Source organism: Eleutherodactylus coqui, chromosome 13, assembly GCF_035609145.1.
Source record: "Eleutherodactylus coqui strain aEleCoq1 chromosome 13, aEleCoq1.hap1, whole genome shotgun sequence".
NCBI lineage: Eukaryota > Metazoa > Chordata > Amphibia > Anura > Eleutherodactylidae > Eleutherodactylus > Eleutherodactylus coqui.
In genome coordinates this window covers 57,103,280-57,129,007 of record NC_089849.1, presented here as the reverse complement: position 1 = coordinate 57,129,007, position 25,728 = coordinate 57,103,280, and the positions used below count along the sequence as shown (strand labels likewise).

Sequence of the window (25,728 nt, the reverse complement as noted above, 5' to 3'; positions counted from 1 at the left end):
CATGTGTATGCCAACTACATATGATTCCCACAGAGCAGTTGTGTATTCTGATTGGATAAGCTGCTCCCTCACAGATAGGATTATACCTCTGCAGATTTTCACTTTTGATACTTTATTAACATGTGAATTACCATATTATTGTATTAGCCAATCCTGTATGAGCACAATAACTCTTTGTATACTCCTATTTTGTGATGTAACGTGTCTGAAATATATTATTCCCATAAGAAGCGAGACAAAGTAAAAAACACAAGAGTTTTCGGTAAATAATAAATGCCTTTAAAATTTATTGGACTAAATGTGTTACATTCAATATCAGATGTGAATTCCTTTCAGAGAAAGGTGACTGGCAGAAACAAAAACCATGTTTCGTGGCTTAACAGGAAAAAGGTTCCTGGAAATCTACTAAACAGAGTCCGACCTTTCTATCTCCAGTGACTCCACAGCTCTGTGCTGACGCCCTATATACAGAATAAAATACCGGACCGGGAAGAAGTCCACAGTGTCCATGACTGACAAGAACCCAGAAAACTGTGCACGCACTTTGCATCAGCGAGTGCAAGCCAAGTGAGTAAATGTTTTCCCAAATAAAGTTGTATTAAAAACAAAAAAACATTACATATGGGCCTCAGAGTGCAAACAGGGGGCGCCGTCTGTAATCTGCTACATGGAAGCCAGATTACCCATTAGATCCGTGGAGTTCAGACAGAAGGAAACTGTACAAGCCATACCAAGGCAACAATTCAAGTGATAATATAGATCAAAGAAAACAAGATTTGCAAAATATTTCAAAAGAAAAAAAAAAAACCATATGTACATTTAAAAGATGCTTTAATCCTAGACTACCGGAGAGGAACCAGCCCCTCGGACTCACAAAGTAGTCATTCCTCTTGGACTGTTCAGAGTCCTTGGTGAAGTGAAGGTTATCTGGGTAACTGTGGGGATTTGGTTGCTTACCACGTGACGGAGCTCTCATGTTACAGACGGCCGTGGAGAGGCGGTTATGGTATAGACCATGTGCAGTGGTGACGCGTGGGATGGAGGAGGAATCAGGTTACAGTCACTATTCTTATTGCCATCTTCAAAAAGTAGGTTTACTTTACATAGAAAATAACTGCAGTGAAATTCATGCTCCAAATTGACACTTTCCTTGTTTTTAGGCCCAAAGCTCTGATTATTCTCAGTTTTCGGTGGTCCAAGATGGTCATTCTTATCTTTTAACCAACTAACGCATGCTGTGCTCTACGGATTGGTCAGCACTGATCACACGAGCAGCCCTCACCAATTAGAGAGCAGGAAAAGTGCATTGGTAGTCTGACACTACTAATGCACTGCAGGCATTAGGTAGTCTGAAGATGGTGTAGGCCATCTTAGACGGCAGAAAATGGGACCCGGAATCAATGGATCAGAGGGCCGGTGAGCGGAACAGCTGCAGGTAATAGAACGACCTGCCTCTCTAACTGGAGGGTTGCTTTGGAAAAAAAAAAAATGTAGTTGAAAGGTGGACCATTTACTTCAATGATCATCCACTGTGATAATTTTGGGTCCCCAGCCAAAAACAACTTTCACCGAAACATAAGAGAAAAAAAAATATGGCTCAAATATCACCATTTCTATTGATTTCACTCCCTTAAAGAAAGGCTTCATTATTAGTAATAAACACAGATAGACAAGTCCCTTCATGCAGGAAATAAAACAGTTTCCATATAAAATAGCCCAACTAAGGCTTGATAGAGGACATTGCCTCTCCCTAGCCAACGATCACAAGTAATGCTCATTAAACGGACTGAACTGAAGTATTAGAACATGTAAATGGGAACATAAAAGACCATGAAAATACAGCAAAGTGGTGGTTTAATCCAGATCACTAGATATGGCCATATTGAATACAGCTAGCTTCTGTAGGCCTAGAGGTCTATGGAAATCTGAGAGATGGCCTACAATGCTGAAACCAAAGTAATGGTCATCTATGTCTCCATGACGGAGATTCAATGTTTTACAAGCCCCTAGAAAATGGAAGAGGTCAACAAGCCAGAATAGATTTGATAGTTTGGAATTACAGAGACACTTTCTGCGGGGTGCCTACTGTCCGAGCGCACATGTCTATGACTGTCTTTAATGCTTTTGGCGATGTAACATAAAATGGACTGAAAGAACCGAAGAAACGATTGCATACATTATGAGGTTTCCTCCTAACCTCAACAAGAGGTCTCCTTACTTTCCGACCACGCTACTAGACTGCAATCACCTGCAAGATGGTAAGATGTATAAACTTATATGGCTAAACCCTTGAAGGTCTGTCCACAGCCTTCTTCTCTCAAGTCTTTGAGCTCACACAATGGAGCCTGGTGTCTCGGCAATTTCTTGCACTGAGGATCCATGTGCAGCTTAATAACAGATCTACAAGAGGCGATCGGTGACAATCATTTGCCTGCATCAACCTTGACTATAATCCCTCAATGTCATGGATCCTCCTCAAGAACACGTTCAGGGCATCAGCTCTTTTTTTTGGTTTTCAGACACTGCCAGAGTGGCCCTTTTACCATAGTCATTGGCCCCTAGGCACCACGGAGTGGGTGACTTTTGGTTTAAGGAGTGCAGCTCTTTAGGCCAACTTCATGGAAAAGAGAGGTGTAGAACTCCGGTTCCAGCTGTCTGTTCCTGTACTTGTTTACTATGTCTGTGATTTTCTGCTTCCGGCGTACATGTGGTGTGTTGTACGAGTCACTTTCCAACCTCTTTCTTCTGCAGATGTTGATGACAGTTTGTCTTACTAGAAAACCTGAAAATAAAATAGACAAGAATATTCTTGTTTATGTTTTACATTATCAGAATTTGAGGTGAAGTTAAAAGGATTGTCCAGGGTAAGAAAAACATGGCTGCTCTGTTCCAAATACAGTGCCACCCTGATCGGTGGGTTGTGTCTGGTATTGCAGCTCAGCTCCCATTCACATCAATGGTACTGAGCTACAATACCACACACATCCCTATGGACAAGGGTGATGCTATGTTTGGAAGAAAGTAGCTGTGAAGTCTAATGGAGGTCCAACATGCTACTATATTGGGGTCTCTAATAAAGTAGATATCCAGAGTATATAAAATCACAGATCTTCATCATCTTACCGAGTGCTCTTCTGCTCACTACCATTCCATCTACCAACGGGATAACCATATTGAATTTGCCAGAAGCCCCATGTACTTTCACACGGAACAAGCCTGTGTACAGAGGGTGTATGAATATTACGGGAACCTCCTTCTCTGGCGTGCTGTTCCTGAAGGAGAAGAAAGATCTAGAACATGTCTGCAATCTTTCAGAGAGAGGTCAGAAATCTGCTGGCAGGTTAATGTGTTACCTGATGGAAGTGCTGTTTGTAGTCGTCTCTATACCAGTGCTGGTCTCTGCTGCCAGGTCCGACAGGGGGAAGTTCTCTGCAAGGCATAAAGGACAACATTATTTCTTGCCATTTAGAAGTAACCGATATTTATTGTCGGTATGATAGGAGAATTAATATGAAAGCAAATGGAGTAATATCTGGTACAATTGGGGAGTGAGATATATGTCACACAATATGCTGGAAAGTACTAAAATGTACGCAAAAGCCAAAGAAATAAGCAGCCAAAGCATGAAGAAATGGACAAGAGACACGCCAAGGGGAAGAAGTTCTAAAAACTCTACCCAAGTCATCGTACTGCTCCAGCCACACAACTGCCACCTTGGTCTCTGGCCCCAGTGGGGGAACTGTTCGCCCATGTGGAGTCTTCCTTGTCCTGGACGTGGGACTGAGCTGCAAAAACAGAACGATCCAACACTTTATAAACCAGTTTCCTACATCTAATGTCCCCAATAACGCTAAAGACCATGAAGTAACAGGTAACCTAGTTCCTCTTGCTCCAACCAGCTTGTCCACTCTGTGGTGCTGGAGCAAAAGTGCTGGTAGTATGAATCAATTGTACCAACAGCGCTCGTGGTTAATGTGGATTATGCATTAAAACCCCCCTGTATCAGCTGTAAACCAAGCCCATCTTTGTTATGCAGTAGTCCATATTCTGCTACTGCTTACTCAATAGCAGAGGCAAATAATAAGATGGACATTGTCATTTTTCAGCATAACATACTATATTACTATGGATCGCAGCAAAATCTGCTAACATGTGTATGCACCCTTTCTGTTCTACAATGTAATCTCACCCTTTGTGTAGAGTTCAAACTTTCTGTGTGGTTAGGAAACAGTTCCAACGTTAGAGGCTGCTTTAACAGTCCTGGCAGAAGATCCATGTTGGAGTCACTTTCCTGCTCAGATACATTACTTTCTGAAGTATCTGCTGTCAGGAGGAAGAACAATGGTAAAGTTAATGATATGTCATTGAGGATCCTTTTGGGAAATTCAATGTGGTGCAGCAGCATCACCAACACAAAGCATCAGAACTTACTCTGCGCCTCCACTGCTGATGGTACAACAAAAGCAATTTCGGTCAAGGCATCTGCATAATACAGGACTTTCTTCTCCCCGTTAAATATGCTTCCTCCGGTGTCCTCAGCTGTCACTATTTCTTCTAAAAAAAGAAAAATGGGAAATCAGGCCCTATTCAGAGGTGTGTGATACAGTTCTAATTGGATACAATGCTGTTTTTGGAGTCTAGTATGTGAATCCCACACAGAACAATGAAGGAAAAGCTTTCCCAAAGACTTACCAAAGTATATCTGCCATTCAATACCTTGTTCGGGGACAAATAAGGCCCCTCCTCCACATGGAGCTATAATACAAGTTGACCATTTGCTTATTGTCAATTATATTTCCATAAAGTTCCACAGCAATAGCCTCCGAGGGCGATGAACCTCAACACCAAGTAGCTCTCTAAAGAGGACCATTCAAAACAACTCCATATGACCCAACATCCAGAGTTCTATGAGAGACATTGAGAGGAGACGGATGCTAGTCTAAAGTAAAGCCACATCCGTATTTTCAAGTCTTGCAATCCCATACTGCTCACCTTAACAATCTAGACGCTACTGTCTCCAATGAAACCCTTGTACAGGGAGAACAAGTTCAGTTGAGTTTGCTGCATGTAATGGCCGTGGTTAAAAAAAAAAAAAACCCGTTTCGGCACGGGACAACCCCTTTAACATCCAAGTCCCCCCCCCATTTTAGGCGTAACATGTGCAGAACGGTCTGATCGGTGGGGGTCCCACTGCAATCATGAGATCCAATATCCCCCCCCTTTCCTTCTGACTGCACCCCTCACAGTAAGATGGAATTCAAAGTGGTGGCCAAGCATGCATCCACTCAACTCTATAGGACTGACTGATATAGTCAAAGTCCCGTACTCCACTTCCCTTTAGGTTTCCCATAAAATCTGAAGGGAGTAGCAACATACATGCTCCGCCACCGCTCCATTCAAGGGTCTTCCCTCTGCAAGGGGTGCAGCGAAGAGGAAAGGGGGACACAAAAGTCTGCTGATGATCAGTAGGGGTCTCCGAGAGCAGACATTTATCACCTTTTCTGGCCATCCTGATTCTTGCTGACATGGAACTGCTGTAACAAGGCATTGCTGTCATCAGTGATTGGCTGCAGCTGTCACATGTCCATGTCAACAGGAACACGGGTGTAAAGAGACCATCAGGGAACAACAGAAAATGTCAGATTTGGACCGATGAGGGATTAGTAAGGAGAGTATTACTTATATAGATTTACTATATAGGACGACCTGCATCAGTGAATACAGAAAATTCATGGACATCTAACTAGGAGGACCCTGATCTCACCAAGTGATTTCAAACATACCATGACCTTGTTCATTCTCTCCAATGCAGTTAATTGACCAACTTGTGGACACGTGCCCCGTCCAACCTGGGTGAGTCCCGACATCCACAGGCCAGCCCAGGGACAGCAGAAATTCCAAGAAGTGCGGCTGAACATTACTAGAAGCCTCTACATTCTTCAGGATCTAAAAAATATAAAGCCACCAAAGAGCAGAATTGCTAAACTGCAATCCAACAGACCAATATGTTCATAGAAATGAGCCGATACTGCCTTATACCATGGGACTGTGCGGGATAATGTGTGCCCTCTTACCTCCTGACTAGTTTTTTGGCCAGCCTTCATGTAGAAAATGAAAACTGTATCAAAAGGACGACAGGGAAGCAAATCCAAGTATCCAATATCATCAAAGAATCCAGGGATGTGAGAGTCAAGTGCAATAAGGTGAGGAGGTAGACGGCTATTTACTGGCTCCTGCAGAAAAACGAAGGTTACAATGTTATGATTGATACAGGGCTGGATATGAAGACTGCTCAGACCTTATTAGCATCGAAGTAGATGCTAAATTAAGAGAAATAGTCTGGTATGAATATCTGAATATTTCTCACTTACTTTCAGTGCTTCAAGAGAGAGGAACCCAAAATGTGACAGGAGCAGTCGTGCGGTCTGGAATTCCTGCGCTGGAGGAGGCGGCTTACACTCCGTTACAGGATCAGGGTAACTTTTCTTCTTAAACTCCTCCTCCTTCATATGATCTAGCCCCGCCTCATACGCTATCTGTTTGGTCATTCCATGTTTCAGTTTTTCATGCCTCAACTCCAACTTGGAAAATAAAACATTATGGAAATCTTTATAAATCAATTTGACTTTGACTCTTTAAAGTCTTCCATCAAGGGGGAAAACACAAGCCCTACTAATCCCATTAATAGGACTTTTCCCCAAAGTCTCATGCACATGACGAGAGTCACATATTATGTAGCTGAAGGGATGCTCTGTGCGCCAAACCGTGCTCTTCGTAACACCATCTATAAAGGGGTAATCTACTCTAGATGCAACCCTTACGGTGTAAGCACATGATTTTCCTATGCGAGTTTTATCTGATTCTGAGATGCACGGAACTAGCACAGGAAAAGAACCTATGGATTTCACTAGGTTTATACACAAGTGATTGTTCTCTAAGACCAATAGTTTGAAATCAGAAAATCTTGTTCAAGAATTGCCTATTATTTCCTATGCGGGTGTGAGAAAAAAAATGCATCACACTCGCATGCCATTGCGTATGCAATTTTGGTGTGTGATCATACGATTTTCACTGCGTGTGTATGTGCACATTTAGTATGTTCTTGGTACGTATGCATTTTTATGCATGTGATGCACCTGTAATCACTAAGTCTAGCACGAGCACAATATAAAACAAACAGAAAAAAAAAAAAAAGCATGAATGCCCAACTGCGGTTACTATTTTTTTTATCCACTGTCTCCTGCCAATATGCGAATACACGAGCGACCGGAAATCTGCTGAGTTATTAAATAATCCCATAGACTTTGTTGATTTTGTTCTGTGATACAAACCAAACATAGGACATTCAGATTTTTTTGGTGCGTAAAAACTGTAGGCCTGAATACCCCAATGCAAATCAATGGGATTTATGCTGACCCTATAAAAAAATTAGACAGAAAATATGCATGCCTGAGGCCTATTGTGCCACAAGTATGGACCCACAGAATCCAATGGATGCCCTATAAGAGCTTCATACAATCCAGAGGTTGTACGGAGCCATAGTACAGCCATGTGCATGCAGCCTAAAGAGAACTAGTCTCAGATTTTGCGCTGCAGCAGAATATCGCCCATCAAAAAAAGCAGCCTTACCTCTTCTGTAACAATTTCATGCAAGTCGGGAATACTAAGATCTGCCTTAACAAAAGGGATCTTATCCACCTCTTCAGGAAATGGACGATGCTTTACATTGTACTTAATGCCCACATCATTCTTGGGCTCCGGCCGGGCTTCAGGAATGAACATCTGTAAATAGAAGGCAGAGCTTAATAACTTGTTCCCTACAGTATAATTCACGGTACAGATTACAGACCCCTTTTAAGCCCTGCAACTGCAGGGAAACAGCTGACTGGCTGAGTGTTGGGATCAGGACCTATCGGTCAGTGTTTCTCAACTCCAGTCCTCGGGATCCCCAGCAGGTCATGTTTTCAGGATATCCTATAGTAACACCACCTGTGCAATGTCTGAGACACCGACAATACTTCCATCACCTGTGCAACACTGAGGGAATCCTGAAAACATGACCTGTAGGGGGTCCTGAGAACTGGAGTTGGGAAACACCGGTCTAGGTGATCAGCAGATTGCCCTGGCGGTCGCTTTTTGAAAGTAACCATCTCTGATGAGACAACTTCTCTTGAGGAGTTTCCCCTTTAATGGAATTATGAAGTCCAGGCAAAACGATGAACGGGGTCATACAGAGGAGCGATCCTTTTCCAACATCACGGGGGGAAACAAACAGTTGCATTATGTCGCAACTTTGGGCGTTCCTTACGAAATGCCTCAGAAGGCGTCCCCCATTGTTTGTAATGGGGCAGGCGAAACATCGCACGGCATATGCAAGACGCACGCAAGTGCGATGTTTCCCATTGAAAACAATGGGAAACGCTTAGTGATCGCCCGCCATGGTTTTTAGGATCGCTACTTCCCTGAAGTGATGCGGGAAGTAGCCTTGCACCCGTGGGGACATCGCACGGTGGCAAGCGAGATATCACCTTCACATGTGTGAAATTAGCCTGAGGAACACCTACTCAGTAACGGGTTGGTCCACCTTTCTAGGAGATCACATCTTTCGGATGGCAGGGGACAGATCCCACAAGGTGGCGAACATCCTCCATACCCACCAGCCCGACCCTCTGGTGAGGCTGCAGTAGCAGTGAAACCTGGCAGGCGGGGCTGCGTAGGTGACATTTTAATAGCAGCCATTGTGTCCCATTATGACCCATCTGCAGTAGCGGTCTCTATAACTTAGTAATGGTCAATGGACAATTGTTAAATTGAATAGATAGGCGTACCAGCTGTGTTTCTAATAAATAGCATTTCACTCATTTTAAGATCTTTGCTACTAATACAGAGCCTTTAGTCTGTTAAGAGGGCCATTGGGTCTAATGAACAAATATATACAGTTTGGAATCAGATTTCTTCAATTCGACCCATAGCCCGCTGCAGCAGCTTCGTCAGTTGGTGCACATTTTGCAGATAAATAGAATCAGCATTCACAGCCCAATATATGTTCAATGGGGTTACAGTCAAGTAAATTGTTGGGCAAAGCATGGAGAATTAATCGTCATGTTCCTCCAACCACTTCATAGTGAGCCTAGCTCAATGACACGGAGTGATATCCTGTTAAAAGATGGCACGGTGGTTGGGGAAGACTTCCTGAAGATACGAGTACAGATGTCAGCTAACGGGTCCCTGTAGCATTCACCATTCAATGATTATGGTATAATGACAAATAGTTCAAGGCCAAGTCAGAAAAAATGCTCCCCAGACCATATCACCACCAGCACTGGCCTGTTGAACGCAAACAGTGCACCCATGGGGTATGGCTTTATGCCAGATGCAGACCCAGCCATCCCTGTGGTTCAGCAGGAAAAGGGACTTCACTACAGAGGACCTTCAGCCATGTGTCTAAGGTCCATTGACGTCTTTCATGGACCCACGCAAGGCATCGATAGTGATGATGTGGGCTTATAAGGGGCACCCTTGATCGTCTTTGGCCATTGAACCTCAGCCAACGCAAGGTATGCTGCATAGTTATCGTGCCACCCGATGCTTGCTTCTAGGATCAGCCACACATGACAGTGTGATCTTCTGTTGGATGTCTGTGATTAATGTTGGTGCATTCTTGATACTGAGGCAGAAGTGTTCTACTTATTTTTCACGAACCCAAGATCTGTCCCGTCAGATGCTCCAGATCGTTCTCCGTCCTATGACGCTGCCATTCTACTAGTGTTTGGCAACTTTTGCAGCACTTCTATTGCTGATGTGTTCTGAGTACATCGACTGCAGGACAAAGTTTCTTTCATGTGTCTGTTAGCAGTTGTAGATGACATGGATAAGCCCATTGATAAAAAGCACTGTCTATATATGGTTAGTCATTTAGTGCATTCCAACAGGTAGAGCAATGAGATACCCTCCTAACATGGACATGGTTCTCACTTATAAAATATGGGTCAAAGAAAAAGTGCTATTAGCAACTTTTCACCTGACCCTTTTATATACGTGAAGCCCAGAATTGCTTATTGATGACAAAGCTAATATACTTGACACGTCAGCGTTTTTCAATCTGCCTATATAAACACTACAGTCAAATAATGCAATTTCTGAATACGGTTTGCAAATACTCACCCTTTGATTGGCTCTTGCTACTCGTGGTAGGTGGCAGAGCTGCATGGCCCATGCGTGCCGACCGGACATGCCTCGGATTAATACAGTGATGGACGGACTTGGATTACCTAAGGATAAAACTTTCTTGTAAGTTTTGGTATACTTGGAGCTGTATGGTTTTTGTGTGTAGAATGCAAGTGAGATAGTCTGGGTTCTAGCCGGGCTAGAACCCCAACCAATAGACACAGGAAATATTCCTTACTCTGCTCATTTCCAAGCGGCTGCTCCAGCATGGCCAGTATGACACTGTTATCTAGCACGAAGTAACGAAAACTGAACTTGCTGACAGTAGGCAGTCGAGAGTAAGTGATCAGCGTTGTTTCATTCACTAGACTGCATGGTGACGCTGGGCCGCTCGGGGGTGGGAATGCTCCAAGCAGCTGCATAATACTTGAAGAAAAGAAACATAGAAGCCCAAGTAAATATCTTCCGTTCATTTAACAGTTTATAACTCATTCAGTGCTTTCATAAGGCAAGAAAAGCAAAGTAAAGTCTGCTACTAGTTATAAACAGTACTTCTGTGTGGATGTTACCCCCCTACAGTTTAGGATAAGCTGTGTTCGTTCTACAGGAAAAGGACATTACAGTTTTGGACAAACAGAGCTCATTTTACATCAAACAGCTGCAGCGCCGGTTAGATTAGCACCATTGATATACTCTTGGGATCACTTCACTATATCTTCAAAAACACCAGAAGCTTATCCATAGCACCAATAGAATCGGAGTTACAGCTGTTTGAAGTGGGGCAGATAATCTAGAATTTACAGCTGATGGGGAGGACAGCAAACAGGCAGTAGAGAAGATCTAGGATTCTCCTGTCTCTTCCCCTGTCCTAGGGAAGGGATTCTTCATGTTATTAACCCCCATCAGAGAGCATATCTGCTCCCTCATTGTCACATATGGGGGTCTTTTCCACAGCAAAGAATTAGGAGTGAAAAGATAAGAACTTGCTCATCTAGTCACTCCTCTACACATTGCTGATCACAGCATCTAAATGATTTTATAGAAATTTTAAAAAAAGTTTTTTCCCCTTACAGAAGCTTTTAATTTCATAAAAAATTAAAAACTGATATAATCAGTATCCCCACAGCAATAACATCTCATAATATAATAGATTACATTTATTCAGCAGTTACATTTTGTAAAAAAAAAAAAAATCCAAAATAGCTTATTTTCTGTTCATCTTGCTTTCTCCAAAGCAGGAACAAAAAAAAAAAAAAAAAAGTCAAGAAGTTTTATATACCTCAAAATAGTACCTCTTAGAGATGAGCGAGCATGCTCGGTTAAGGAAATTACTCGAGTGAGCATCGGCATATTCGAGTAACTGCCTACTCGTGCAAAAAGATTCAGGGGGCGGCGGGGAAGAGATCTCCCTCTCTCTCCCCGTCGCCCCCGAATCCTTTCGGACGAGCAGGCATTTACTTGAAAATGCCGATGCTCACTCGAGTAATTTCCTTACCCGAGCATGCTCGCTCATCTCTAGTACCTATATAAACTAAATGCTGTAAAAATAAATCCCAGCAGTGATTTTCTTTTTTTTTTTTTTTTACCATTGCCCCCCCAGCAAAAAAAAAAAAAAAAAGTTATTTAAAAGGGGTTGTCCGGCCATAAACAATGGATGTCATTACTTCTGTTTGCCCATTTCCATGCACTTTGTAATATACATTGTGCATGGAAAATGATGCAAACAGAAGTTATTGACTTACCTTTAGGGGTGCCCCCCCCGTGTTGCTCCTCCGTTGTCCCTGGTTACGACAAGAAATCTACTGGATTTCTTGTCGGGCCGGCAGCAGCTCTCGTCGGCGCTGGAACGAGCGTCTTCCCCTCCGCGCATGCGCAGTAGTTCGTCCTTCCGCCGGGACCACGCTGCTCCTGGAAGCCTTGCAGGGGACGCGCGCCGCCGGTCGGCGCATGCGCAGTACACTCACTTCCTGGTTTCAGATACCAGTGGAGTGAGTGTCTGCCTGCCGCTGGCATATTAGCACTTTCTGCTTAGGTTAAGCAGCGCTGCTGATTAGAGCCACTTGATTGGTGCACGCTGTGTAGTCACGTGGTGCCGAAGAGCCAATCAGGTGGCTCTAATCAGCAGCGCTGCTTAACCTAAGCAGAAAGTGCTAATATGCCTGCCGCTGCTGCTGGAAGAAGAGCCAAGAACACACCATCGGGAGCGCGCACGTCGGAGCATATACTGTGGTGCACCATAGGAGAAGTCCCGCGGCGCCATCTTTGAACAGAATTTTTGGTAAGTAAAGAAAAAGCTGCTGCAGGTAAGGGGAAAGGGCTATTAAAGGGGGTTTTAGTGTATCTTATAATCGCTTTGATTTGCAGGTGGCATCTGCAGAAAAAAAATATAACTATCTGCAGGACAACCCCTTTAATTCATTATATGCATCCAAGATCAGTTCTTCTAAAAACTAGAACTCGTCCCGCAAAATTCAAGATCTCATACAACTACAATGACGGAAAAAAGCTATGACTGTTGGAATACAAAAGGGAAAAAATGATTTACTGGTTCGTAAGGCTAAAATTAGTTATGCTGCTCAGGGGTTAAAAATGCACTTCAGGCAAGAGAGTTCTGCGCTAAAATATATGTACAGGAGACAAATTCAATAGGCCGAACCGGATGGACATGTGACTTGTTTCAGCCTCCCATACTATGTTACATTACCATAAAACACGTAGCCCTGCAAAGGAGCGGTCAACTAAAAAAACAAAACAAAAAACTGTGGGATATTTTTAACGCAGACGATTTGCACAGTTGCATCAGTTTTCACCTCGGATGCGACAGAAGGATACTAGATAATGCGTGATGATATGACAAATTCTGTTACACCTGCGGCACTATCGAGCAGTTACGGGAACATGTCAGACAACACACGGCATTAACTTGGCTTACATTGCGGCCCTCTTGTACATCTAGTTCCATTACCAATGGAGAGTTGATTTAACCATAGGCCTGAGCTGGTCTAATCTAACAGCATCAGACTACTACAGTCCATACCAGGTTAACGTGGCTTCTGCAGCGTCCTTCACTCTCATTGAGGCCGGGTTATGCTCTTTGTCCCCTTTGAAGCGCACCTCTTGCTGCTCTGGGTTTTTGGACTTGCTGCCAGATATCCCCAGCTCCACAATCTCAAGCACCTCCTTTAGACAGTCCTAGAGAATGAAAAAATGGGAATTTTATAAGATATTACAAGACAAGTCTGCCATGACACACCATGATCAAAATCACATTTAGAAGGGTATCTCCATCTCAAAGTGATAGTGTACTACTAGGATATGACATCATTTAATGATCAGTGGGGGGATCCGAACCTCTGGGACCCCCACTGATCCTGAGAATATAGCCTTAGCATTCCAAGCCGCCCGCTGTACAGGGAACTGCAGCCGCCCCGATTCAAGTGAAGGGAGTTATCCTGCAGTGGGTGGCTAGGTGCTGCAGTGCCAAGTCAGCAGTTATGATGGCATATACTAGTCATAAGCCATCACTTTATGAGATAGAAGTACCCCTTTAAGGCAACGCAGACATATGGCATTTTTTTTGCAGTGGAAAATCCACAGCAAAAGGTCCAAATCGGATTTTGGTGTCGATTTGCAGAACAAATTGACCTATTGTGCTGATTTTTTTTTAAAGTGAACATGTAAATTTACACTGCGGACTCTGCAGCATGCAAATGGGATTTATTAAAGTCCATCCACCTAGCCTATACTAGAATACACTGTGTATTTTCTGCACGCAAGTCCACAGAAAAAACACACAGTGTATGCAAACATACATAGTAACATAGTATGTAAGGCTGAAAAAAGACACCTGTCCATCCAGTTCAGCCCATTAACCCCCAATGTTGATCCTGAGGAAGCCAAAGATCCCCAATGAGGTAGAAGCCAATTTTCCCCATTTAAGGGGAGAAATAACTTCCGGACTCCAGAAGGGTTGGTGATCTGATTATTCCGATTGCCAGATTGAAGTTATTAATTATAACATACAATATTGAAACACTCAAGAAAGGCATCCAGCCTTTCACCATCCCCAAGTCCTAAAACAGAGAGTTCCATAGTCTCACTGCTGTTACAGTAAAGAACACCTTCTAGGTCGGTGTAGAAACTTTCTTTCCTCTAGAGAGGGCGCCCCCTTGTCAAAGTCCTGGGTATAAATAGATGATGGGAGAGATATGTTTATACATAGTTTTTAGGTCACCACTCAGCTGTCATTTCTCTGAACTAAATAAATCCATATGTTACTCTTTGAAGGGGTATTTCTAAGACTGACTTATCTATTTACAGACTAGAAGATAAAAGCCCAATTGCTGGGCGTGACAACGCAGAAACCCCTATCAGTCCCTAGAATGGCCCATGTCCCCCTCACTGTGGGATCACTGCACCCCTACAGTGCGGAGGAGACTAAATGAAGCGGTGGTCAAGCGTGCGCGGTTCCGCTCAAGTAATCTTCAACTGTACTGCCGAGTTAGCCGAGCGCTTGTACTCTGCTACTTTCATGAGCCTCACTGAAGATGAATGGAGCGACACTGTGCTGCAGGTCTTACTTTCTAGTGTTCTCTTGGAATGCCTCGCCCCTTGTTTTCCATTGGACACTTAAAAGATATTAAAAACTTCAAACAAGATGGGTCACACAACACTTCTCCACATAAGACACAAAAGCAAAGTACCCAAATAATACAAAATATGAGGATATATACCCAAAACGTCATGCAAAATAATTCTAAAATCATAAAATGAAAAATGGGGTTGGCTTTTTTCTCCAGATGAAGACCTGAGGTAGACCTAAAAAGTAGAAGTGCTGTACTTCGAACAGTCAGACTTACCTTTTCATTTAACATGTCCGGATGCTCAGTGAGCCACACACACAGGCACTGAAACGCAGCAACGATCATGGAGTGCAGGTCTCTGGAGTGATGCGGAGCGGGACGGGAGCACTGGTATACGATGTACGTACAGACAGAGCTCACAGCCCTCTTCCTGTCCGTGGAGTCAATACCGACCTTCACCTGGAGAGAAGAAGGAAGATCAAAAGGTACATCCAACTAATGGCAGTAACAGAAATAAACCTGAAGTCCACACTACATACAGCTCAAGGGTCACTGATTGACAGGCCCATTACATCGCTCTCCACCCACCAACAAAGCCATTTTTATACATTCTTATTGCTACAGAAATCTAAATATATTAAGCATCAGTGGTAGAATTCTCGCCTGCCACACGGGGTTGGCCTCAATTCCCGACCAATGCAGCCTTCTCTTTGGGCACATAGACAAACTGGAGCAAGTTCACAGGAGAGCTACCAAGATGGTGAGTGGTCTACAAATCATGTCCTATGAGGAATGGTTAAAGGATCTGGGAATGTTTAGCTTGCAAAAAAGAAGGCTGAGAGGAGACTTAATAGCCGTCTACAAATATCTGAAGGGCTGTCACCGTGCAGAGGGACCAGCCCTATTCTCATTTGTACAGGGAAAGACTAGAAGCAATGGGATGAAACTGAAAGGGAGGAGACACTAATTAGATATTAGACAGTGAGGGTGATCAATGAGTGGAACAGGTTACCACGGGAGGTGGTGAGTTCTTCTTCAATGGACGTATTCAAACAAAGGCTGGACAAATATCTGTCTGGGATGATTTAGTGAATCCTGCACTGAGCAGGGGGTTGGACCCGATGACCCTGAAGGTCCCTTCAACATCCATGCCAGGTAACCCCAACACAATGGAGTTGCAACTTGGTTGCTGTAGGCAATACCTCCAGTTGTTGAGGCCCAACACATTCCTTCAGACATAAAAGGAGATAACTCAATGCTAAAAATATAACTAAAACTGTGAAAACTTTTGACATATCATAGTGATATGTCAGAAGATCTGATTGGTGAGAGCCTGGTGCTGGGTAATGCTAGGGCAGACGCACGATGTGGAGCTCTGTGCCCATTTGGCTGTCATTGCAAGTGGTGCAAGGGCTCCATAGACTATCTTCAGAGCTGTACACCACTCCAAGCAGTGATGGAAACAGCAGACCAGGCACAGCACTCAGATGAAGACTTCTGCCCATTTGCTTTACAGTTTGCTTTCCACAACTAGACTCCCACTGATCAAAAATTTCTGCCATGTCACTATATGTCAAAAGTTTTAAAGAGGTTTAGTTACCCTTTAACCCCTTACTCTCCAGCTGTACAGGTTTTTAAGAGCTCACTAAGTGGTCTTTAGACTAAGCAGCTGTGTTTTAACAGCAGCCTAATCCAAGGCTAGCATGGGAGTCCCATGTTGGGAAGAGCCAGAGCTCAGCTGTCTGACAGCCCAGTTTATACACCGTTCCTGACTGTATAATCTCTCACATGCTGCGATCAATAGCGATCTCTGCATGAAAGGGAGACACCCAATGGGATCGCAGGGTGCTAATAGGTTCCCATGGCTGGAGGCCTGATAAAGAGCTCCAGATTTGTCAGGCATGCCAGTGTTCTCAAAAGTAATAAAAAAAAATAAATAAAAATGTGGCATTACCATCATCATATTGACCCGCAGAATAAAAGTAAAGTTTCATTTATAATGTATAATGAACCCCGTAAAATAAAACCTATAAAAACTATGATGGAATTTGTTTTTTTCCCCATATGGCTATATAAAAATATAAATGTTATTATGGCTTTTGGAACAGAATGATGTAAAAGTGAAAAAAAAAAATTGCCCGCACAGCAAGAGGCAAAATGGGCTGGTCACTAAGGAGTTAAAAACATTTAGACATGCCAAATGCTTCTCCCCCTGCGTGGGGTCTATGCGGCAGGAATGCTGCCAACAGTTTCACATTTCTTTCAATAATTATTTTTGAAACAAAAATATTCAGACATTACCCCAAATCATTGTCAGTGTCAGCAGGTGTCGGGACAACTTACTAACCAGGGGGGTAGTACCAACCGACTGTCAAATTTACACATACATTTTCAGGAGGAACAACAGAGGAACAGCACAGAATTAAGAGAGCATTGTCTCCAGATTTTCATTTTGTGGAGAATGCATGTCTTATGATCCCAATCCTGTGGATGCTGGTAGTTAAAGGGGTTGTCTGAGCATACTCTCCCACCTGATGGAGAGTTGTAACATGGATAGGTGATAAGTGAGCGGTGGGGTCTAAAAGCGGAGAGTCATTGATCCAGACAACAGGTCCTCTGTCCCCCTCTCTTCCCCAATGTGGGCTCGCTACATCCCCGCAGTGAGATTGAATTGAGTGGCCGTCACACATGCACAATGCCATTCCATTTTTTTCAATGAGGGGCCAGAGCCTAGTTTCCCCCAATAAGAAGACATACCCTGATAATAAGCCCAAACCTGGTTTTCGAGGGAGGATTGAAATATAAGCCCTCCCCTGAAAATAAGTCCTAGCTAACTTTCATGGAGGAATAAAGAAAAAAAAAAAATTCAAATCATCAATACTCACGTGGTCCACGGCGTCCCGCTGCCTCGCGATGGTTTCCAGCAGTGCTGCGGCAAGCTGCAGTGTCCTCTGTGCTGATATATCAGTTACTTTCTGGTGACGGGGCTTTGAAACCATTCTCCAGCAAAGTGAGAGCTGTGACTGGATCAAGCACCAGCCAATCACAGACGGCGCTCGTTCATTCACAGCCATTCAGTGAATGACATCACTGAATGGCTGTGATTGGCTCATTAAGCGCCGGTTGTGATTGGCTGGCGCTCAATCCAATCGCAGCGTTCGCTTTGCTGAAGGCGAAAGATTCAAAGCCCTGTTTACCAGAAAGAAACTGATATGTCAGGGCAGAGCACACTGCAGCTTCCCGCAGCGCCTTCGACCATCGTGAGGCAGCAGGACGCCGTGGACCGGGTGAGTATAACAGCCCCCCAGAAAATAAGACACTGTCGTCCTTTTGGGTCAAAAATTAATAGGACAGTGTTTTATTTTCAGGGAAACACTAACACAAGTAGTCCAAGTGCTCAGCCATTTCCGTCAGAAATGTACGGAGTGGCACTGCGCACGTGTGACCGCCGCTCCACTCAATCCAACGTCAGTATGGGTTTTAGTGTACCCGTCCTCATTGACGAGAAGATGGAGACATAAGGACCCTCGTTCTGGGTCGGTAGGGGTCTCAGCAATGAAACCCCCACCGATCAGACTTTAATTACCCATCGATAGGCGAAAGTCTGTTCCGTTACAACCGCTTTAACATATCGAAAAAACGACATAATGCATTAACTGTAAGCCACCAGTTTACGCTGCGTCCATCACATCTGCCCAGATTATGCTGTAAACCAGAAGAAAGTGTAGCTACTGACCTTGGCGAGACCAGATAGTAGCTCCAGGGCGGCCAACGAGATGCTCATGTCCGGCCTCCACTGCGAGTTGAGTCTCTGAGTCACCAAGTGGATGCTGCGCATGAGCAGACCGGCCGCTGTATCTGTATGAAGAGCTAGGATGTAACCGCAGAACCAATGCAAAGCAGGGGAGGGAAAACAACCGCTCATTAGTAATGGGAAGCGGACAGTCCAGGAGCAGGGCGCAGCCACAGGGCACAAAGACAAGTACAACTGGGGGACTTTCAGAGTTCCACTCCCGTATATGATCATTACGTGGCGCACACACACGTGTTAATAGAATCTACATACAAGTCAATGGACATGTTAATTCACAGCAGATTCAGAAGGAACAAGACTAATTAGGACATCTCGCTTTACATCACCGCATTATGGCACTTTTCAAATTGTTAGGGTTACACAATTTTGAAGGTAAAAAACAGTTTTGGGGTACGTTCACACAGCGGAAGTCAACATGACTTTTTCAGTGTGGATTCCACCTCTAAAAGCCATGGCAGAAATCTGCTGTCAAGCCACAAATCTCTGAAGAGGCATCTTTTGTTGTAAATTAATCCCCATTTTATTGGGAGCGGTGGCAGCAATAACGAGTGCCGTCCGCTACACAGCGGTCAGAGCCGACTGCTTACGCTCCGTAAGCGGCTGCACCAGGGCCGGCCTCCTGCTGTCCGGCGTAGGGGGCTTGGTACTGACTCCACTGGCAGTGCTATACCAGATACAGCCCACGGACAGCTACAGTTTATGGAAAAGCTGGCCGGTTTCTTTAACCTTAGACAACCCATTAAAGGGCAGCAGTTCTGAAGCTCCAGGGACCGACCAGCAGCGACATCTACCAGGAATCTGTATGTTCTCTGTGTGTTTAGCCAAGTATTCCAGCTTCCCCATCTACACCACAAATATACTGAATCTGCTGATTGCTTACGTGGTGTTCTATAAAATTGCTCTAATGTGTATAATAGGGAGATTAGGTGATCAGCTCCACTTAGGACCGGGTTGGAGCCAACTGCTTACACTCCATATCCAGTATGTTGGGGTGCTGAGAGCAGGCGCCCAATCAGCTGATCGACTGGGATCGCGAGTGGTGGGTGCCAGCTGATCAGCAATAAATTGAATATACGATATAACCTGGCGTTGTGAAGATCTTGGCATTTCCACCCGAAATCCCTGAAAAAAGCGCATCTCTGTTGTTAAGCTTCACTGTCGATACACTCTGGATTATTTGGAGGTCCTCGTTTTCAGAGATGGCAGCATTACCCGAGATACTACTTGAGCCTCTCTAGATGAAGGGTTCTAAACGCAACATCTCAAGGCGCGTAGATTCAGCATTTATTTTATTTGCTCTTTGTGGGGATCACCACCCAAGGAAGCGTTCTGCCTTTTTGTTTTTTCCGGTTCCAGTCAATAAGCTGTGACTTGTGTATACTTTAGTGTTACAGGGGCCGACATCCTGATGGGAGGAGGAGAGCACTAGTAATTCTATGTAAAACCCCTTCCCTAAGGGCTAATGCTGCGTTCTCCGCGGCGTAAATACACAGCTATTAGGTTCTATTGAACCTAATGTCTTAGTCCTCACATGCGGGATTCTACTGCGGATTTACGCCGAAGGGGGGGGAATAAAAAAAGTAAATAAATCCAAAAAATAAAAATAAAAAAAAAATAAATAAAAAAATCGCAGCATGTTCTATTTTGCCGCATTTTTCCATGGTGTGAGGTCTTCATTAACACATTAACGGAGACTGTGGTATAAAGCGTGTTTTTCTGCGATCGCTGTGGGAACTTTTTTGTTTATTCTCATGGTGTACATCCGTGAGCTTATCCCGCTCCGTCCGTGGGCAGGAGGCCGAAAAGTAGTTCCGATTATGTCCTTGTATAATCCAAGGCATGTCTAAGATAGGACAATGGATCTCTTACAATCACAACCCTGATCTCCCTGGGTCATGAGTGGCGGCTGATCCCCTATTGTTGACTTATTCAGAGAATAGGTCATCAACAGTATTTGTTTGGGAAACCCCTTGAAAATAAATACAATTTTGTGAGTAAAGGCTGCGGCACATCCACAAGCAAAACTGCACCAACATGGTGTGTATTTGGTGCTACAGCACTCCCGCAGCAAGTCCTCCCTGTGTGGATGCGCCCTTACCCACAAAACACTGCAGCCAATCAAATTTGAAAACCTGGCCAATCTGCGGTGAAAACATGTCATCCGGACTGCAGATGCTGCATAGATGTGCTGTAAGCAGAGGTGATCATAGGGCTGACCATTACTAGGCCTAGAACAAAACACGTGGGCTTATTAAAGGGCCAGGTTTATTAGGATCAAATCCAAGAACATAATAATCTTCCATAACTTTGTTCTGCTGTTAATTAACATCGGCATAGTCAATGATGGAAATCCGTGCAACATACATTTTGAGAACACACATGAAAACCGTGGATCACACCGTGTTGTACAGTGTCGCCTGTGAGGTTAGTGGTGGATTCTTATCTGAGAAGTATTGTGCGGATTGGGTGTAATGAGGAGAGAATTAAAGGAGTTACAATTAAGATAGCTGGCTGGATGGGTACCTGGATATCCTATGGGAAAAACAGTAAAGAGAACCAGGGTTACCCTAATGTAAGCAATCACTGATAACCAACCCTAGAAAACATGGCATGAGATGGGCGCACTTTAGACAGGGGCATTTAGAAGATGCAAGTAAGTCCTAGTCCAACTACACTGGATCTGCTGAACAGTTCAGAACAAGGGAAGTTCAATGGGACGCTGAGAGTTCGCTTAAAAGGGGACGTCCAGGTTTAGAGAAGAGGGTCATGTAGCCTTCTACTTATGAATGATGTACTGAGGTACCGGATATGGTCCATAAACAAGAGGCACTGTTTCTAGGGGGTGGCAGACCCTATATCGCAATCCTGGATAAACTCATTATGCTGCCTATGCACTTTATAATAATGTCAATCTTGTATGTATGGGGGCCTCATAACGCCCTCTAGTGGAAGATATGAGGGGAACAAGAACTAGACATGCTGAATTTGAACGTGCCTAATCTTTCGTTCTGAAGTGTCTGGCAGCGGCGGGTCTTCCTCTCCACTGAAATACCTGTGGACATTTATATCCATAGACATTTATGGTTATGAGAGGTTGGAGGAGATTGTTTGGCCAGCTTAGGTGTATGTACAGCTTTAGAGCTCTCAGAGAGGTGTGGGACTGTAAAGGACAGCTGATAGAGGACTTCTCTTGAGCTGCACCTCTCAGCCATGTAATTCTGATGGTAGATGGACTTTGTACTGAGGCATTGATGGGAGACATCTTTCTTTAAGATGCGGCCCCTGCAGTGATCAACTGTGTCCCCTGCTCCTAGCAAACAGATGATTTAGATTGGTCTGACTGGCCACAGCTTACCCCATCTCCAACAGCAGCCAAGGCAGGTGAGATGTACTATTACATGGTGACCATTCAGATGAATGGCTGTCTATGTAACAGAAAGACGGTGTGAGCTTGCCAGACTTGGATCCAATGTAATAGATAGGCTCATAGATGATGACTAACCTTTGAATGTGCATTTAGACGGGTGACTAGTGTAACTTAAGATGGGAGAAGAGGGAAAACAACCCTACACACATCTACAAGGGTTTTAGAATTATCGCAGTCCGCATACAAAATAGCAAATGTCAGTAACTTATGAAAGGCACTTACTTTGACCCAAAAATAAAAAAAGGGTTATTTCTAAACATTTGATTACTACGAAGCTAAAAATCAACTTACAGACAGGACATCAAACAAAGCATACAGCGCACATGACAATGCACACATGCCACATCATCGCCTATGGATGCATAAGATCATGCAAACCCCAAGATCCCCTCAACGCTATGCTGATTTGTTGTGTATCATGTGACTATAATAATAAGAAGGGGGAAAAGGGGAAGGTTTTCATTTAAACCAGATAAAACCTAACATGCCATTAAAGTGGTTGCACTGGAATAGTGACACATGGGTTGTGCCTGATATTGTAGTCCAGCCCCAATGAGGTAAATGGACCGGAGCTGCAATACCAGACACATCCCATGGACAAGTGTGGCGCTATTTTTTGACAGAAAGCAGTTTTTTTTTAACCTCTGTCCAACCCATCACTGAACGTACTGGGGCAGCTCCACTAGTTTAAATGTTTCAAAATGTAAACTCTGAAGCTGTAAACTGCAAGGCATGCTGCGTGCCAACTGCGTAACATGTGCCGTCATGCTGTAGCCGAGTTTCTTACCGTAGTCCCGCAGCAGCGCCTGGGCTGGCCTCTCGCTGTCCGGAGTAGTGGGCTCGGTGCTGCCTCCGCTGGCTGTGCTGATGCCGCTGTTTGTTCGGCTATGACTTTTCATCACATTATTCTCAATCTGCATCACATAGAGAGACACATACACAACTGTATAGCAATAAATAAAGAATCTGTTAATAGCCCTCAGTATTACGTAGTGCTAGAATAACCTGGAAGGGGCTAAGCTGCCATACAAGATGCAGTCCACGGAAGAGCGGGCCCTTTTATCCAGCCTTAGACAACCCATTAACCCCTTTAGTGACACGCCCGGAAAATCTCCGGGTCTTGCTGCACTGACCATGCAGTTAAACCCCGGAAGATTTCCGTGGACAGCTCTAGTGCTGAAATGTGCAGAGCACTGAGCCGTTATCTGAAATCTTCTGGGGGTTTTACTGCATACTCAGCGCAGCAAGCCCCGGAGATTTCCCTTCCATAATACCAACTGTCAAAGTAGTACAGTGGCACAGTGACTGTGTCCTAGCTGTGGGAAAACTGTGTAAAAGCTTTATTAGTTGACAGACAGCGCAGTGCTGAAGTGTGCGGGGCACTAGCGCTATCAATCAACTAATAAAGTTATTATAGGTTTTCCTGCCGGCCAGGGGACACAGCCACTGTACACCTTTGCCACTTGGAATTACCTTAAGGAAATCTCGGGGGCTTGCTGCGCTGAGTATGAAGTAAAATCCTCAGTGGATAGCTCAGTGCTGAAGACTACCGCCGTCCGTTCAACATAATAAAGTTATTACACAGTCTTCCTGACGGCCAGGGAACACAGTTATTGTGCCACCGTACACATTTGCCACTTCGAATTACCTCAGGAAAATCTCCGAGGCTTGCTGCACTGACATGGTAATACTAAACCTGCCACTGAAGGGGTTAAAGGGCAGTGCCAGGGACTGACCAGCAGCCACATCTGCCAGGACTCTGTATGTTCTCTGTACGGATTACAATGCATCCACTTAGATGGGCGATTTTCCGGCGCGTTTAATATCGACAGTCCAGGAAAAATAGTGCATACGGCGCACATTTCGGCCGGCCGCTTTTACACATGACCTGAAAAGATAGGACTTGTCAGAAAAGGGAAGTGAAGGAGTGGAGTTTCGCAGCGGCTCACATTGTAAAGTCCCTCCCACTCCCCTTGCCGGCAGCTCCCATAGGCTGGGGCGGAGGAAGTTTAGCACACTAGCTCTGCTAAGCTCCCGCCACATAACTTTGCAGGCAGAGAAGGGGAGGGAGTTTCGCAGCGCTGAACTCTCTTCCCCCAGCCGACTGTATTCCGGGGAGATGTGATTTTCAGCCGTAATGCAGGTGGTGGAAAATCGTGGCGGCCGCATAAAAGAGCTCTAAGGCTGGGTTCACACAGGGCGGATTTGCCGCGGCAAATCCGCCCGCGGCCGCTAATCTCGGAATTAGCCAGCCATGTGGACGAGATTTCTCAGAAATCTCGTCCACACGGGACGGCCAATCCGCTGCGGTAAGTCAGGCTGAAACCGCAGCCGCGGTTTCAGAAGATGCAGCATTTCTATTTACTTTTTTTTTTGTTTATTTTCGTCGCGGCCGCGCTCTCCTCTATGGAGCGTCGGCCGCAACGTAAAAGCAAGCGGCCGGGCTGCTTCAAAGCCGCCGCGGCTTAAACCGCGGCGATTCTCCCGGCGTAGATCTCGCGATTTTTGCTGCGGCCAAACCACGAGATTTCCAACGGGAATACGCCCCGTGTGAACCCAGCCTAGGGCTTGTACACACTGGTATGACCGCCCTGCTTTCTGCGGTTCTGTTCTAGTTTACACCTGCAGTGCCTCCCATGATGGCAGGCTGAGGCTCCCGGACTTCATACATAGAGCTGTCAGCTGGTGACAGGCGTCCTCTATCTGCACACTAAGTCTGCTGCAGAACGTTTTGAGTAAACAGTCGTAACAATTTGCTAAATATAAAGCAGTGGCAGAAGGGCCGACTAGAGACGCGGTTATGTCCAAATGAATGATGGAAAGTAGACAGTTATTGTCCAGTGTAAATGCATGCCTAGGGAATGACATACGATGGCTACGGCACCGCTGGTTGCATGCTCCTTCCAATTTATCTTGCTGTGTAAAACAACCCAAAGCAACGCGAAATAAATGTTACAATCAGGCTTTTGCTCATGCATTCTTAATGGGGTTATCCTTAGGATAGGCCATCGATATTAGATTGGTGGTGATCTGCCAGTCACAGTGGCTGCTGACAGTGCAGAGCTATGAATGGTAGACAGTGATGGGGACCTCTTCAAACAGCTGATCGGAGAGGGCACTAAAAAAGCCAAGGGTTGGCCGTGAGTTTTACAGTAAGCTCCCAAAGAGGAGGTTGGGATAAAATGAATGGGATGCATATTGTAAGCGGCTTTTGGTGAAGATTCTAACTGAATATAAGCACCGCTGTCTTTACAACATACTTTTTGACCGCGGATTTCAAATCCGTGTCACAAGGAAACAAAAAAGAACAAACAAAAAGTTTTCAGGTCATCACGGATCTACATTGGATGTGCCAAATCCTCGCCCAGATCCGCATCATTGGATTTCTGCTGCGGTTTTAGGGTACATTCACAAGGGCCGATTTGCATTGCAGAAATCAAAGTGGGCATCTGTCTCCGCTTTCCGCAGCAAATACCGCCCATAGCATGCAATGGAAGAGTGATTCTTCATGCACACATGTGGAAATCAATTGCGGTTTCCGCTTGCGGATGAAAAATTGCGGCATGCTCCATTTTTGAGCAGATTCCGTTGGAGTCAATTGAAGCCGTCTGATTCGCAGCCTTTCTGCAATTGCCATTGCGGAAAGGTCGCTGATTGCACATTATTCCTAGGCGATGACACAGGAAAATCAGGAGTTCTTAAACAAACATCTGTACTGATACACACTAAATGCACAG

The 25,728-nt window shown here is 44.6% G+C and overlaps 1 protein-coding gene across 2 annotated transcripts in view; it reads right to left on the bottom strand.

Moving 5' to 3' along the window:
* Positions 1-256: 256 nt before the first annotated feature.
* The window catches only part of RALGAPB (Ral GTPase activating protein non-catalytic subunit beta), an 81,310-nt gene continuing 55,838 nt past the window's right edge, over positions 257-25,728 (bottom strand). The window contains exons 15-30 of one of the 2 annotated variants that reach the window (XM_066585832.1): positions 22,779-22,905; positions 18,487-18,620; positions 15,027-15,209; positions 13,205-13,359; positions 10,406-10,593; positions 10,165-10,271; positions 7,630-7,782; positions 6,372-6,581; positions 6,075-6,233; positions 5,784-5,946; positions 4,432-4,554; positions 4,190-4,323; positions 3,677-3,785; positions 3,354-3,429; positions 3,124-3,272; positions 257-2,782 (exon numbers count right to left, since the gene is read on the bottom strand). In XM_066585832.1, coding sequence (XP_066441929.1) covers positions 2,589-2,782; positions 3,124-3,272; positions 3,354-3,429; positions 3,677-3,785; positions 4,190-4,323; positions 4,432-4,554; positions 5,784-5,946; positions 6,075-6,233; positions 6,372-6,581; positions 7,630-7,782; positions 10,165-10,271; positions 10,406-10,593; positions 13,205-13,359; positions 15,027-15,209; positions 18,487-18,620; positions 22,779-22,905 — 2,364 coding nt within the window. In that variant the 3' untranslated portion in view covers positions 257-2,588. The remainder of the gene's footprint in view (positions 2,783-3,123; positions 3,273-3,353; positions 3,430-3,676; positions 3,786-4,189; positions 4,324-4,431; positions 4,555-5,783; positions 5,947-6,074; positions 6,234-6,371; positions 6,582-7,629; positions 7,783-10,164; positions 10,272-10,405; positions 10,594-13,204; positions 13,360-15,026; positions 15,210-18,486; positions 18,621-22,778; positions 22,906-25,728) is intronic. The other variant, XM_066585833.1, reaches the window with a different exon arrangement.